Source organism: Ictalurus punctatus, chromosome 18, assembly GCF_001660625.3.
Source record: "Ictalurus punctatus breed USDA103 chromosome 18, Coco_2.0, whole genome shotgun sequence".
Classification (NCBI taxonomy): Eukaryota; Metazoa; Chordata; class Actinopteri; order Siluriformes; family Ictaluridae; genus Ictalurus; species Ictalurus punctatus.
Window position 1 is genome coordinate 21096520 of NC_030433.2, and position 15519 is coordinate 21112038.

At 39.0% G+C, this 15519-nt stretch overlaps 1 protein-coding gene across 1 annotated transcript; it reads right to left on the minus strand.

Moving 5' to 3' along the window:
• Window positions 1–56: 56 nt before the first annotated feature.
• c6 (complement component 6) lies at window positions 57–14054 on the minus strand. The gene is made up of 18 exons (XM_017493021.3): window positions 13880–14054; window positions 11857–12015; window positions 11619–11775; window positions 11361–11505; window positions 10461–10608; window positions 10168–10306; window positions 9866–10057; window positions 8813–9053; window positions 8603–8725; window positions 7807–7973; window positions 6487–6712; window positions 5991–6159; window positions 5766–5883; window positions 4885–5017; window positions 3829–4023; window positions 2302–2389; window positions 1268–1500; window positions 57–444 (listed from the first exon to the last, which is right to left on the minus strand). The coding sequence occupies exons 2-18, from the start codon at window positions 12000–12002 to the stop codon at window positions 266–268; spliced, it is 2799 nt and encodes a 932-aa protein (XP_017348510.1). The 5' UTR covers window positions 12003–12015; window positions 13880–14054; the 3' UTR covers window positions 57–265.
• Window positions 14055–15519: the final 1465 nt, after the last annotated feature.

The window sequence follows — 15519 nt, forward strand, 5'->3', positions numbered from 1 at the left end:
CGAGCTTGTTTGCAGTAATTTTAGCTAAATTATCACTCTAAAGGACAAGACACACATGACTGTTGAAAATAAGTTTATTCACAATAGTGTTCGACATAACTGTTAAATTACAAGTAATTCAAAGTGAAAATGTGTATAAAAGGTAAGCTCAGTGCTTGATGATATCGGTAGAAAATGCTGTGTGATCAGGTCTATATAGGGGACAGATACATCAGAGGCTCCGCCATTCTGTGTGTAAATATCGAGTATGAATCAATTTCTGGGTTCACCCAGAACATTCACCTTCATGAAGAATTCCCAAGTCTATGCCACTGCACTTCAAGGCAGCCAAGTTACACAGATCCAAGGTCCGCTGACGCTGAAGTCTCACAATATTCACACAGTAGGTTTGTCCCTCGGTCTTTGGACAGGCTCTGGGAGATTTGCACACACAATTACCCGAGGCTGAGAATAAACACAGAGAGAGAAAAAAAACAGCTGTATAAAAATACTAGTCAGAATATGATAACAACAGTGCTTAGAAATTAGCTAGGACATTAGCTACTCAGTTTAGCTAACTAGGTTTGGTACCATTTTCACTGCTATGTTTTCTATGCTAGTATATTAGCTAGTCCAATAGCTATACTGCTGTATTAGCTACTTAATTAGCGATGCTTACACATTAGAATATACATTAGTTATAGTCCATTATTAGCTGATCTATTTGCTATACTAGTATATTAGCTAGTCCTTTAAATGTGCTAGTATATTAGCTAGTCCTTTAAATGTGCTAGTCCTTTAGCAACTAGTCCTTTAGCAATGATAATATATTCGCTAAGTAATTAATTATGCTAGCAGGTTCTATTGAGTATTCTAGTATACTGTATAATGTATTTGATATGCTAGTATATTAACTAGTTCTTTATCTTTGCTTTATCTTTGTTAGCTAGTCTATTAGCTATGCTAATTAGTTATGCTAGTCCATTAGAAATGCTCAGATTTATCAGCAGCACTGTAGCTTTTGCAGTTTCTTTTGAAATTAAAAATAAACTCAGAATAAAGAAAGACAACATAAACCTTCTTGCGTAGACTGAATCGTGAACTAAACATCTATTGAGAGGATTTGCTGCACTGAAAAATTCTCAGCAGTGATTTAATACTTACAGCTGGCATTGTACATTGTTATTGCATGATGTTGCTGTCATTCATTCTGTTCATTATGGTAGATAAATGACAACTCTTGCATGCAGAAATAAGTGCAGCAACTTCCTCATGAGAGCAGATGTACCTGAGCAGGTCTCCCACTCGTAACAGGTGTCTGATCCACACGGCTTCTGCGCCGAGCTCTTCTCAGAAATGCTTGCCCTGAATATGGCCCATTCCGCTTCACCTTCACATGGACCATCACTAATGAAGTTCAACTTGTCTCCATGGCAACGGCCGGCATGAAAGGAGCAGACGGACATCATCACGGTGCTGCCTTTTGCCACGTCCAAAGCACACATGTCATTCGCATACTTCCTACAAAAGATTATAGGATTTTCCAAAACATGTACACTACTGGTCAAAAGTTTAGACACACACATTCTTTATGTTTATTTTTCCACATTTTAAAATAATAATAAAGTCATCAAAACTCTGGAATAACACAAAAGGAACTATGGGAATTATGTTGTGATAAAAAAAAAAAAAATCCAAAATAAATCAAAATAATTTAGTATTTCAGCAATTTCAAAAGTAAACACCCTTTTGGCCTAGAATTTCCAGAAATGTATTCTTGGCATTTTCTCAACCGATTTCTTGAGGAATTTCACTAAGATTTTTAAACAGTATTAAAGGAGTTCACACCATCGCTGGACACTGATCAGCTGCTTTTCGGAATATTTCGCTCCGAGTCGTCCGTTAAAAAAATTATTTTCTGTGAATAAAACGTTAGTTTTCTAATGAAAGAAATTAACATGTTGGCGCGATTATATTTATCTATAACACTGATTTCAAATGTTTAATCATACACCTTCAGATCAAAACGCTTTTAAGAACATGAGAAACGTTTCAGTCGAGTGTCCACAAACTTTTGACTGGCAGTGTAGATATTGTTCAGGTCCTCCACATAATGTAATGAAAATAATTGCTAATATAAGGAATAACACATGATCAGTCCTGACACACCAGGGTGGCTTGATATGGCCCAGTGTGAAGCAGACCTCAATGATTTGCCAAACATATTTCAGAGTGAAGTGGTCCTTGAAAATCTGAAAGTCTGTGTCCTTCCCTCACAGCAAAGAAATTTCCCCTGTATGTGGGTTATTAATACGCACTCACCTGCAGTCTTCTCGAGGAATGCAGACACATGTGGAACCCACACGCCTCTCTCCCAGCCCACAGCTGCTGTCTGGTATAAAGGGCTCATCTGTGGCCAAATAATAATGTTCATTATATATATATATATATATATATATATATATATATATATATATATATATATATATATATATATATATTTTATCAAATGTTCTTCTCTAGAACTCAATTATAAATCTTGCATAGTAGCACTACTTGTATTGTTCTCTGCTTGATATATCGCTTTGCTTGTATTTACTCACTTGTGTGTCACTTAGGATAAAAGCATCTGCTAAATGAATGAATGTAAAATGTAAACGGAATAACAGCTCACACCTATAAGCAGGATCTTTTTCAACAATACAGAAACTTTGTAAGAAAAAAATTATTCAGACATTTGACCTTGCTGTGACCTTGACCTTGTTTGGATCAATTCCCAAATCTAATCACTTTATCCGCTGGTTGCAACGATGATTCCATATCAATCCTACAAACATTCACCGACTTCTTCGTGAGATATCATGCTAAAAAGAACATTAGACGGACAGATAGCAAGAACTGTACATAGCCAGAAAATGGACTTCTGGTTGAAAAAAAAATTCTGAACATGTAAGTAGCATCTCCGTATAACAACAGGAAGGAAGCTCTTGAAGAAAAACTATTTCAGACATTTGACCTTGCTGTGACTTTGACCCAGATTGGAAAAATTCCAGAATCTAACCAATTATTGATTAGCAGGTTACAATGCTAATTCCCTCTAAATCTTATAAATATTCAACCACCCATTCCTTAGATATCGTGCTGAATATCTCAGGATGGACAGATGGACAGACTACAGGAAAAAAATAATGCCTTCTCCACCTTGTGGCAGAGGCATTAAACCTATTTGCTGTATTGAATATCATTAGTGAACATCAAGCTCACAAAATCCAACCATCCATCCATTTTCCGTATTACTTATCCTACACAGAGTCACAGGGAGCCTATCCCAAGGAACTCGGGGCACAAGGCAGGGGACACCCTAGATGAGGTGTCAACCCCTCGCAGGGCACAACCTCACACACTAAAGACAATTTGGAAATGCCAGCACATGTCTTTGGACTGGGGGAGGAAATCGGACTACACAGAGGAAACCCCCAAAGTATGGGAAGAACATGCAAACTCTTTGCAGACAGGGCAGGGGCGGCATGGTGGCAAGGTGGCACAGTTCGAACCCCCAAACCCAGAGGTGCAAGGCAAATGCGCTAACTAACTAAGCCACCATGCCTCCCAGATTAACATCATATATTTTCAGCAAAACTTCAAGCTCAATGTTTTCCATGCTTGCAGTGTTAATGTGCTCTTGCCGTGTGTGGATATATTACACAGCAATGGAAATGCAAACCTCAAAAGGTTACTGAACCTCAGTGGACATGCCCTCAGATAAATAAGCACTGAATAGAAATCAAACACCACCGATTAAACAAACAGCCCGTGAGGAATTGTCCAGGATGTAGACTTTAATAGTACCATTTTTGCACTGTATGTCATCAGGAATGGACGGGTCCCAGGTGAGGGAGTTAGTGCAGGTGTAGTAACGTGGTCCTGATGGGCTCGTGGTACTGCCCGAGCAGCTCAGAAAGAAACTGGAGCCAATATTATACTCCTCTCTGCTTGGACTTATGTTCATGTCATTTGGCACTTCAGGTCTGGAGCAAACCCTCTCTGGAAAGAAATGAATGAAGAACACGGAAATCATTGCACAAGACAGTTCCTCTAGAGATTTTAAAGGTTTAGGTAAAACTTTTTCCTATAACGGCATATCATCAGGAATTTTATTCCTCTTATACCACAACAATTTACCAACTACTACAATTTTATATTTATTAAAGGTCACCTCATAGTTTTTATCCCGTTATAGTTACATTTATTGTTGTGCAGAATCTGCAAAACAAGTTCCTATAATCAAAAATGAACGAGAGAATGTCGAATCAGAACAAGCACAATAATATAATTTGCATGCTGAACTATTGTCAGAGCGGCTGTTATAGAAAATTAATCAACACCTTCTGACCAATCAGAATCCAGAATGCAACACATCTCTGGTTGCTACATTGTCATTTCTGTTGTTCCAAATTACACAGGGACTTGTATGGTAGATGCTCCGAATAAAAGCAAGGCTGTTGAAGGAACAACTGTTTATGCCTGCGATAACGTAACTGATAAATAATACAAGCGATGAACTTACTTGTTTCTTCGGCGTTCCATGACATTAAACATAACTACAAATGGATAACAACTACAATCTTTGTTTTGTTTTAAATAAGATAAGGCTTTTGTTTTGCACTGATGTAGATAGCAAATTATGTAAGGAATAAAACACTTGAGGACATGCTGTTACAGGAAAATAATCAACAGTGACTGATTATTTTCCTGTAAAAGAAAACCCCCAAGCACTTTATTTCCTTACATAATTTGTTAGAAACATTGGCCTCATAGCCAAAGTTTGCAGCTTTTGTTTTGCACTAAGGCTATCAATCTTATGTCATTAGCTGTCATTAGATTAGCTGATTTTCATGGACGTACTGATGCAGCTGCCCTTTGCCTCTTCCCACGTTCCATCCTGCTTACAGTGAATGAGCTGGTAACCATCCAGCTCGAAACCAGAGAAGCACACAAACTCCTCATGATCTCCATGATCATACACTCGCTTATTGATCTAAAATAGGAGAAGAAGAAAACAGTGATGGGAAAGGTGTTTGGAAAGAAGGGACAGTGAGCCAACATCTGAGCACAGCAGTTAAGCTCACATCCAAAATGCATTACTCTCGTACACACCTCAAAATCAGCTCATGCTATCAGAACACTCACAAGGGTACTGTCTCAACAAGAACACTTTATTTTGTCATTGATATTTTACCCCTTTTTCTCTGAAAGAATATACTGTAATAACTGTGAACTATCCATCCATCTATCCATCCATCCATCCATCTTCCATGCCATTTATCCTACACAGAGTCGTGGAGGAGCCTGGAACGTATCCCAGGGAACTAAGGGCACAAGGCGGGGGACACCCTGGATGGGGTGCCAACCCATTGCAGGGCACAATCACACACATTCACACACTATGGACAATCCGGAAATATCGATCAGGCTACAACAAATGTATGTTGACTAGGGGGAGTAAACTGGAGTACCCAGAGGAAGCCCCGAAAAGCACAGGGAGAACATGCAAACTCTGAAGTGGGATTCAAACCCCCAACCTTGCATGTGCAAGGCAAACATGAAAATTAAAAGAAAATTTGACTACGAATTATAAAACCCACGTAAACCCAGTGCCAGACCCTACCTAAAAGCACCACTGAGAACAAGTACATTGAAATTGTGTGTGTGTGAGAGAGAGAGAGAGAGAGAGAGAGAGAGAGAGAGAAAGGGAGAGAGAGGAGAGAGAGTGAGCGAGCCCTAACCCTCAGGTAGCTGTGGGCAGGAGGTTTGGGTTTGGCACAGCCTGAAGCTCCCGGAGGCAGAACGCTCTCACTGTCTCCCTCAGACTCAAAGTCATCGTCGTTGATGCACACATCCTTGCTGTGAAAAAAAAAAAAAAACATTGATCAAAGTGAGGACGTAGAAAGTGCTTTAGAAAACCCCAGCTACGTCTTTCTTTCGTTCCTGTACATTGAGTGCACACTTACTGTTGGAAGATTGAGATGGTGCACTCCTCCACCTGGTGATCAGGGCCTTGGCAGGGTTTCCCTCCTTTCTGAGGGGCAGGGTTGTTACAGGAGCGAGTGCGCTGCTTCCTTAAGTTGGAGTCACAGGCACTCCATGAGCTCCAGCAGCTCCAATAGCCATCAACTGCCTCTGGACAAGGAGAAGATAGCACACATTCATAGGAACGTGACTTATTTATACTAAAATAAAATATGGTAAGGTAAATGTCTCTTCAGTTTGTCCCTCTAATGGACGTTCTATGTACAACAGTATAACAGAGGATTTCTTACTAGAAGCACTAACCATCAAGAAGACCCTTGAGTATCAGCACAATACATTTTCTACAGCACAAGATTCAACGTAATCCACCTTTTTAACTTTAGCTAACTTACTTCCATATTAATAACGATAAAGAAATAAAGTTTTTTTTTTTTTTAAACCACCACATCAGTCATTTACATAATTAAATAAACAAACCTGAAGTGTAGTCCTTGGCCCGCTTCTCGCAGTTGTCTCCGTAGGTTCCAGTCTGGCAGAGACACAAACACTCTGTCCCTGACAAGGTGGGACGGCCATTGTTGGGACACGGGGCACATTTACATGAGTCAAAGGATGCCAGATAGTCATCCAGAGCCTTCCGCATGTGTCGCCTCTTAGTGACGGCACAGGGAATGTCACGTACAAGATCCACCAGGGGCTTCAGCTGGGTAAAAATGTAGAGAAATGATCTCCTCATAAACTAATCATGTTCTGGGACTTTTATACATAGTCTGTTTGCCAAGTCAGAATCTGAAATTGATACTTTTGGTTTATTTGCTATTTGTTTTGTTTTAGTTTCACACTGTGTATACTTTTACAAGCCAAAAAGTGGCTGAGGTGAGACAGTCTTTGTTACAGAACAGTGCAAAAAGTGCAAAAAAAAGAGTTGGGACTGACGCAAGTCCTCCAATCCACCTTTCTCCTGAATGCAGAATTATCGCCTGCCTCATACCAGAAGCCAGTTTTACATTTCCGGTCTCCGGTGTTTTTAGTCAAATTAGCGCATGTTCCTAGTTGATAATGATAAACTTGTGAAAATGGCTAAAAAGTGCATATGGCTCCATAGTCTTTTGACAGTACCTCACCTGTTAAAGTTTAATGTCTGGGTAGATGACATGAAGCCATGGCCTGAGGTTAGCTACATTGATATTATTAACTGCTCAGAGCACTCTGAAGGCGTTGATGGTGAAGAACTTCAGGTTTTTTTACAGGAAACATGGTGACTTTATTTTTTTGAAAGCAGAGATGCCCAGTCAGGCTAAACAAGCAGCTAGTTACCTAAACAGGTAACAGGTGGGCGTTCATATCCTCGATACAGCTCCGGATTGGGGTGAGGTTTGGAGCGCTACAAACTCATGCTCATTTCCTCTTGTCAATCTTTGGCTTAGAATGAAAGGAATACAGCCTTGGACACGGATATTCTTTTCGGGGTTACTGGTGCTCAAAACATGTATTTTCCAGGAATTTCTAAAGTGTATTGTTGTTATTGTTGTTGTTATTGTTGTTGTGGCAGCCAATAACAGAACAGCTTGAACCTGAGCTCATTTTTATTCTTACTAACACTCAAAATGTTTCCGGTTAATGAATTCCGCAACTCTCTTTAGCCATTTTCATTAAGGGTTCCTACAGAGACCAGAACAGGATAACAGTACAACAGAAGTTAAAATCCATCATGGTGGCACTGATTGGTTTTTCAGGAAAAGGTGGATAGTCCTAACCCACGAGAGGCAACATACCTCCCCCTGAAGAATATCTGACCTCATAGTCTATGACAGTGGGGTTGTCTATAGTAGATTTGACCCAGTCCTTGTAGGTCACGCTGTCTGGTGGAGCACCTTTCTTTTCCCAGGCCAGAGCTGCAGCGTACTCCGATCGTCCTCCTTTCACTGATGATATGGATTTCTCTGATGTCTGCAAGAATGATCCTGAGGAAGATCCCAATAAGATGCATTACGCATGCAAATGTGTAATGTGTAAGCTTAAGAAATTAAGCTTACACAATGTCCCTTATTCCAAATATAATCAACCAAGCAAGATGTTTTAATTAAAATAAGTAAATACTGACCTCTGACTGTAATATTGTGTGTGTGTCTGTGTGTGTATATATATATATATATATATATATATATATATATATATATATATATATATGTATGTATATGTATATATATGTATGTGTATATATATATATATATATATATATATATATATATATATATATATATATATATATATATATAACATGTAGCTCAAAGTGCTAAATAATTTTATATATTTTTTAAACAGCACAAGGGAAGAAGCAGAAAATAGAGAAAAATTTTAACAATAATAATAAAGTAACCATAAAACAAAAAGGGAATTAAGATAAAGTATTAACATAGTGGGTAAACCTGGTAGGTATAGCTCAGAAAAAAACAAAAAACATTCAAATGAAATATATAATACAAATGGAAAATAAATACTTGCTAATAAAATGCCAAATGGCACAAAAAGCCTAACAATGAAGGCATTCACAATATGGGATTCAATCTAATACATGTAATTAGAACATTACCTTCATATGAGGTGGTCTGTGTGTTGGTACCACATCTATTACTATGTGATCTTGTATAATAAATGAATAAGTAGACGGAAAAATCTTTTTGGATGCAGTTATTCGTCTGCTCCTTCGTAAAACCTGAAAATGACAGATAATAAGAGTGAAGCTGCAAGATAAAGCATTTAGTGATGTATAACATTTCGACCATGCCACTGTGTCAGATACCCCGAGTCTTGAGCTCTTGACGATCATACTGGAAAAGCAGATTGTACTGCCCTCCCACTGTACCAGAACTAAAGTAGTGGGTCCCAAACTGCTGAAAGATCTGCCTGTAGAGGGCATAGTTGTAGTCCAGAGGTAGGCTGTTGAGGAAGGTCAGGAAGGGGTGCGATAGGTACAGGTCAGATGATTTTGTTCTGAAAGTGGACGTGGCTATTTCTTGGTGTAGCCTGAAATACTCAGAGTCCTGCAACACAGGTTAGGATATACTATATAATCAGAAATTGCATAGCAAAAAAACAAAAAAACAAACAACTGTCAAATAGTATGTACTAGGAAAATGAACACTGAAAAGTGATGTTTCTGAATGTGATAAAATTGTGAGTTTGTATTCACTTTTTTCATTATGGATTTTTCAGGGAGGGCTTTTTTTCTTTCTCTTTTTACCCATGTCTTTGTATTTCATTCATTAATTAATTTTTAGTATTGGTAGTAGTATTAGTGGTGGTAGTAGTAGTAGTATTGGTAGTGGTAGTAGTAGTAGTAGTAGTAGTAGTAATAGTAGTAGTAGTGGTATTGGTATTGGTAATAGTATTAGTGGTAGTAGTAGCAGTAGTAGTATTAGTAGTAGTAGTAGTAGTAGTATTGGTAGTGGTAGTAGTAGTATTAATAGTAATAGTAGTTGTAGTAGGGGCGGCACAGTGGATCAGCAGAGTGTGTTGCCACCTCACAGCTCCAGAGGTCTGAGTTCTGGATACTGTCTGTGTGGAGTTTTACATGTTCTCCTGTGTCTGTGTGGGTTTCCTCTAGGTTCTCTGGAATTCTCCCACCTCCCAAAAACATGCTTGAAGGTAGATTGGCTATATTAAGTACCCTCCAGGTGTGAATGAGTGTGTGATGTGTGTGAGTGTGTATGGTACCCTGCTATGAACTTATGAACTGATGTGGCTTGACAGTGTGGACAAATATACTATTTAGTTAATTAATAACTTGATGAACAGCATTGTAAATTCTGAATGTAACATACTGTAACATACAGTATTACCTAACTTCCTTTACCTTTTTTTGAAGTGCACTGATTTCTTCCTTGAAGGATCCAGACTTTTGAGAGTTTTGGATGTGGCTCAGGAAAATGGGAATTCCCCAGGAAGAGTCGCGTTGACCAGTCTGTTTAGAATGTGTCTGACTGTGTGAAGTGACCTGCTGAGTTTGCACTAGTAGGTTCTCCTTAATATCCTCAAGTGTTTCCACCTAATAGATCAAATTAAAGTGAGGGAAAAAAAAGTTCTTACTACAGTTGTAATGAAAAGAAAATGGGTATGGGCAAGCACAGGGAAAAAGCAAAGAGAAAAATCCCTCACACTGATTTCATAGCTCTCGATGTTGGCTGGGATTCGGTAGATTTTCCTGTTTGCTTTGCTGCGGTTCACGACACATTCATCTCCCATGAAGGAGTTGTCTAGGACAGCGCCCCTCATCTGCTCTGCAACAGCATCAAACCTGCAGCCCAACACGGAATGACTCAGCTTTCACATGAATTCTTCAGTAAATCAGTAAGTTCTCAATAGTCAGTTCATCTCACCATCTCATCCTCATCTGCTCACCACTTCTATGATGATTAAATCATGAGATCCTTTGTCTAAACGATTCTTACCCATTGCCGATCAGATCCACTCCAGGAAGAACGTAAAACAGTCTTTCTGTAGCACACACTCGCTTGATTTGTCCACAGTTCTTCTCATCAGAGTTGTCCAGGCAGTCGTTCTGGCCGTTACACTCAAGAATAGCTTTTATACATCTGCCTGTTGAAAATGTATTTGAAAAGAATTATTTTCCCATTGTAGCATTGTAGTGTTCACTGAAATAAAAGTGAACTGTGTGTGTGTTTGTAGGGCGGATGGGGCTGTGAGAAGAACCAGTCTAGCCGGCTATTAATGAAAAGGGGCCACTAGAGGACAAGTGTAAAATCTTAAGTGAATCAGGCAAATCTATAACCTAAATCAAGCACAATCTTGATAAGACAGAATCTATTTTATGTGGTTAACACTGGAGCCTGCACAAGCTTTCTAGGTGTCATTTAGAAGAGTGACTCAAGACTCATAATTTTGACTCCCTTTTATTGGCAGTTCAACAGAATAAAAAAGGAATTGTATGCCCAACACTTATATACCTTTATATACATATGTATACACTCACTAGCCACATAAGATCATGCAGATACAGGTCAAGAGCTTCAGTTGATGTTCATATCAAACATCAAAATGATTTAAAAAAAAAAGTTTTCCCAGTGACTTTGTCTGTGGCATGGTAGTTGGCGCCAGACAGGGTGGTTTGAGTATTTCAGAAACTGCTAATATCCTGGGATTTTGGTGCACAACTACCGAAGACACTACACAACAGACACAATAGCAGAAGACCTCACTGGGTTCCACTCCTGACAGCCAAGAACAGGAATCTGAGACTACAGTGGGGACATGGACAGTTGAAAATGAGAAAACATCGCCTGGTCTTTTTCTGATCTTCGACTGTCCGGTTTTGAAATAAAGGTAAGTACCGTTATCACAGGAGAATTTGTCCTTGCAGTTGCGTTTTTCAATTGCGCATTCTTTAGAAGGATGACAAGGTCGTTCCTCCATCAGAGGTTCACTGCAGTCCTGTCCCCCAAACTGAGCTGGCCTCAGGACAGACTTGGTTCTGAACTGTTAAATGAACAACATGAAGATGTGAAGGAATGAGGATGATAAATTCACAATGGAAATGGAGAGAGACAGAGGGAGATCGAGAGCTTGGAATAGAGCTTGGAATTGCTCACCATTTTTTTGGCACAGGGTGAACACTCTGACCAGGGTCCAAACTCAGTCAGTTGGCAGTTTATGGGACACGCTTCCACATTACATGTCCGGTGTTCATGTATCTGGCACAGCTGGCCACAATTGTTCTTGAGCCAGTGCTCGTCATACCGGACATTTCTGCAAAATAGTCAGTGCCCTTTTCAAGAAACCTGTCGTGATGAAACTCAAGTTAAAGATGAAGTGTTGACTAAACCATACCTTCTGCGTTCCTGAGTCCCCTGGTTACAAGTCCTGGTGCAATAGGACCACGAGCTCCATGCATAATGATCACAGTAACAGCCAGAAATGGTCGTGACTGAGGCCAGGGTTGAAAGGAATGTGAGGAGAAACCTGATGTGACCCATAACTACACAAATTCTAGGGAAGAGCAGATTTTGGGTTAAATAGACTTTTTGATAGCAACATTAGCCTAGTACATGAAGTTTCAACATGACCTCACAAAGGAGTATAAAACAATGCAACTATTTGTTTCTGTTTATACTAAAGATACCATTTTTGTATCTTTATATGAGTTTAAACCTGAAGTAGGTGTGACCTGTAGGGTTTTTCATTCTTTTTCTAATTAAACATCAATCTGGGTATACCACTATGCCCCCAGAAACTGTTAATTGTCATCATCATGTTTGAATTCTGGCTCTGACAGTTCTTCAACCTCAGATACATCACTCCAGTTCATAATTGGTCTCAACTAGAGGTATGGGTGTGTGTGTGTGTGCAATTGTGTTTTTAATCCCGCTCATGCAGTTATTTATTTTTGTTTTGTTTTGTTTTTATTTAGTTGCATTCTATTTCCAAGAATACAAACTAGCAGCTTAATTTAAATCAGCCCAACCCTGACCAGGCAGTTACTAAGGATGAAGGAATGAATGCAGTAAATGCTTCCTGGTCTTTCTTTGTCCAGAAAACTTCCTGCCAACATGAAAGTAATTTACAGCTAGATGCCCTGTAAATCTTCTGGTAAGTTTTCTAAAATAAAATAAAAATTAGTGCACCTCCTATTTGTATCTATTTAGAACACATCATCTGTTCATTCCAAATAATGTATTCATATTCAGTTATATTCCTATATTCCTATATTCCTATGTCTTGGCTGATCAAGAGGTGAAAATGTGGTACAGTTGACAGAAAGGCTACAGTAACTCAAATAAGCACTCTTAACAACCATGGTAAGCAGAAAGGCATCTCAGAATGTTGTTTTACCCAGTTTTATAATGGGGTTCCTAATAATTTGGCTGATGAGTATCTTAAATGAAAAGAATGAGGTGTATTACTTTTAACAAGAATAAAACAAATGTCACGTTAGTGATAAATCTGCTGCTTTTTTTTTCATTGCTGATAGGGACTACTATTCTATACCTTTAAATTAATCTCAGCTCCCCTCTTCTAAATAAAGTATAACAAGAACAGGAGAAAAAAGTTTTTCAGTCCACTCACAAATTGATCATTAAAAGTGATTTGCTAAATAACCCTCATATATGTAGTTTCAATACGAAATTAAATCAGGCCATTTACAGTATTTAGTACATGATCATTAGCTTTAATTGAAATATTGAGACAAATAGCTTAAACCTTTTCTTTTTTTTTTTTTCGCTTTCAGTCTTCCATGTACCTGTATTTTCCTCCCTGTTCTTGTCTGACCATTAACTTTCTTCCATAGCTAGCCAAAGCTAGCCAATAGAGTTAAATTAAGCTTTGCCTGTCTAGTGGGTTCATGATTTTTTAACCAATTGCGTTTGACTAAATTGACCAAAATTTCTCAAAAGTGCAGGATTTGCCAGCCAATTGGTGCATCACAGGCAAAAACCAAGTCGAGCACGACTCCAATGGCGTCAACAGGGATGCCTCCATCACCTTCTTGTTACTAATTTGTATGCCAGAAATACACTATATGGCCAAATGTTTGTGGACACCAGATTGAGTCCCCCATTCCAGATTGAGTCCCCCTTTGCTGTTATAATAGTCTAAGAGAAAAGCTAAGAAAAGTGTGCATTGTAGAAATAATAGAAGAAGCACAAAATATACATTTGAGAAGTACATCAGTATGATTTGGAAGAGAAGAACAGAGGTATGCATTGGAGGAGGAGTTCAGAAGTATGCACTGGAGAACATAGAAGTATGCAGTGGATAAATACAAAAGTATGATTTGAAAAAGTAAAGAAGTATACATTAAAGATGTGTTTTAAAATGTTAACAGAGTGATGATAAATAGTCAGTGACTCACCATATACTGCAGACCCCCACTTAGTATGTCTAGATTGGCTTTGTGGTTGGACTTCTAGGCTATTCTGCAAATATTAACAGCCAAATAATGTCCATTCACAATTCATCGCTTTTCACTGGTCCTTTTCACAAGACGTCTCACTGCAGAAGCTCAGATTAAAAGGAGTGAATTATTACCCCATCTATGTGTCCTTCCTTTTAAACTCTCTCCCCCTCATCCTACGTCCCCTCATCCATCAGGCCAGCCCTCCAACTTCCAGTAAATCCAGCAGCTGGAAACTCTCCTCCCGGTTCTACTCCACACGACCGCTGACCTCTGACCCTCTTGGACATCAGTTTAGAAAAGGAGTGAGCGGGAAGCACAGAGAGGTTAGAACACTCCACCATGGAGACATATACAGATAATCACTAATGAACAAAACATGTTTGGTGTTTTAAATTGCTTTATTTTGTTTTAAACTGGAACTAATTAGGAATCAAAACTTATAGTCACACTATATGGACGAAAGTAGAGTGCTGTGTTTTTGTGTATATCTCGTACTAAATAGTTTTAGATCTTCAAACGAAACACAACATCAATCAAAGGCAACCTGAGTAAACACAAAATACAGTTTTATTTATTTATTTATTTATTTTATTGAAGCAAAAGAGTTATCCAACACCTATCACCCATGTGAAAAACTACTTGCCCCCTTAAACGTAAAATCTGGTTGTGCCACCAAAACGCTACCAATAACTGGCGGTCAGACTTTCACTTACTTCTAGGACTAGGATTTACTCCTATGCTTTGGATCATTGTCTTGCTGTATAATCCAGTTGCGCTTGAGTTTCATCTTACGGATTGAAGACCAGACATTCTCCTTTAGGATTTTCTGGTAGAGAGCAGAATTCATGTTTCTCTCAATTATTGCAAGTTGCCCAGGCCCTGAAGCAGCAAAGCATCCCCACACCGTCACACCACCATGCTTTGCCATAGGAATGGTATTTGTTTTGTGGAATTTTGTGTTTATTTTACGCCAGATGTAACGGGACCACCGTCTCACAAACAGTTCCACTTTCGACTCATCAGTCCACAGGACATTCTCCCAAAAGGTTTGAGGATCATCAAGGTGTGTTTTGGCAAATTCAGTCGAGCCTTAATGTTCTTCTGGGTCAGCAGTGATTTTCACCTCACCACTCTTCCATAGATGCCATTTTCCCCCAGTGTCTTTCTGATAGTGGAGTCATGAAAGTGACCTTTATTGATGCAAGAGAGGCCTGTAGTTCCATTGATGTTGTCCTTGACTCTTTTGTGATTTGCTGGATTAGTAGTTTCTGTGCACTTGGAGGAATTTTGGAAAGTCGGCCACTTCTGGGAAGGTTCACTACTGTGCAGAGTTCATATCCATTTGGAGATAAGGGCTCTCACAGTGGTCCTTTGAAGTCCCAGATCCTTTGAAATAGCTTTGTAACCCTTCCCAGACTGATGTATTTCAATCACCTTCTCCCTCATCATTTCTGGAATTTCTTTCAACTTTGGCTTTGTGTGTTACTGAGTAAGGCCTTTTAACCAGCTTCATGCTGTTGAAAAAGTTCTATTTAAGTGTTGATTTGACTGAACAGGGTTTGCAGTAATCAATCCTGGTTGTGTCTAGTTCAACT

Coding starts and splice junctions, on each gene's coding strand:
- c6 (XM_017493021.3), bottom strand. CDS start 12,002: ATGGGTCACATCAGGTTTCTCCTCACATTCCTTTCAACCCTGGCCTCA. Junction 10,609..11,360: donor CAAATTCTCCTGTGATAACG/GTACTTACCTTT, acceptor CATTTTCAACAG/GCAGATGTATAAAAGCTATT. Junction 8,726..8,812: donor TCAAGAGCTCAAGACTCGGG/GTATCTGACACA, acceptor TGTCATTTTCAG/GTTTTACGAAGGAGCAGACG.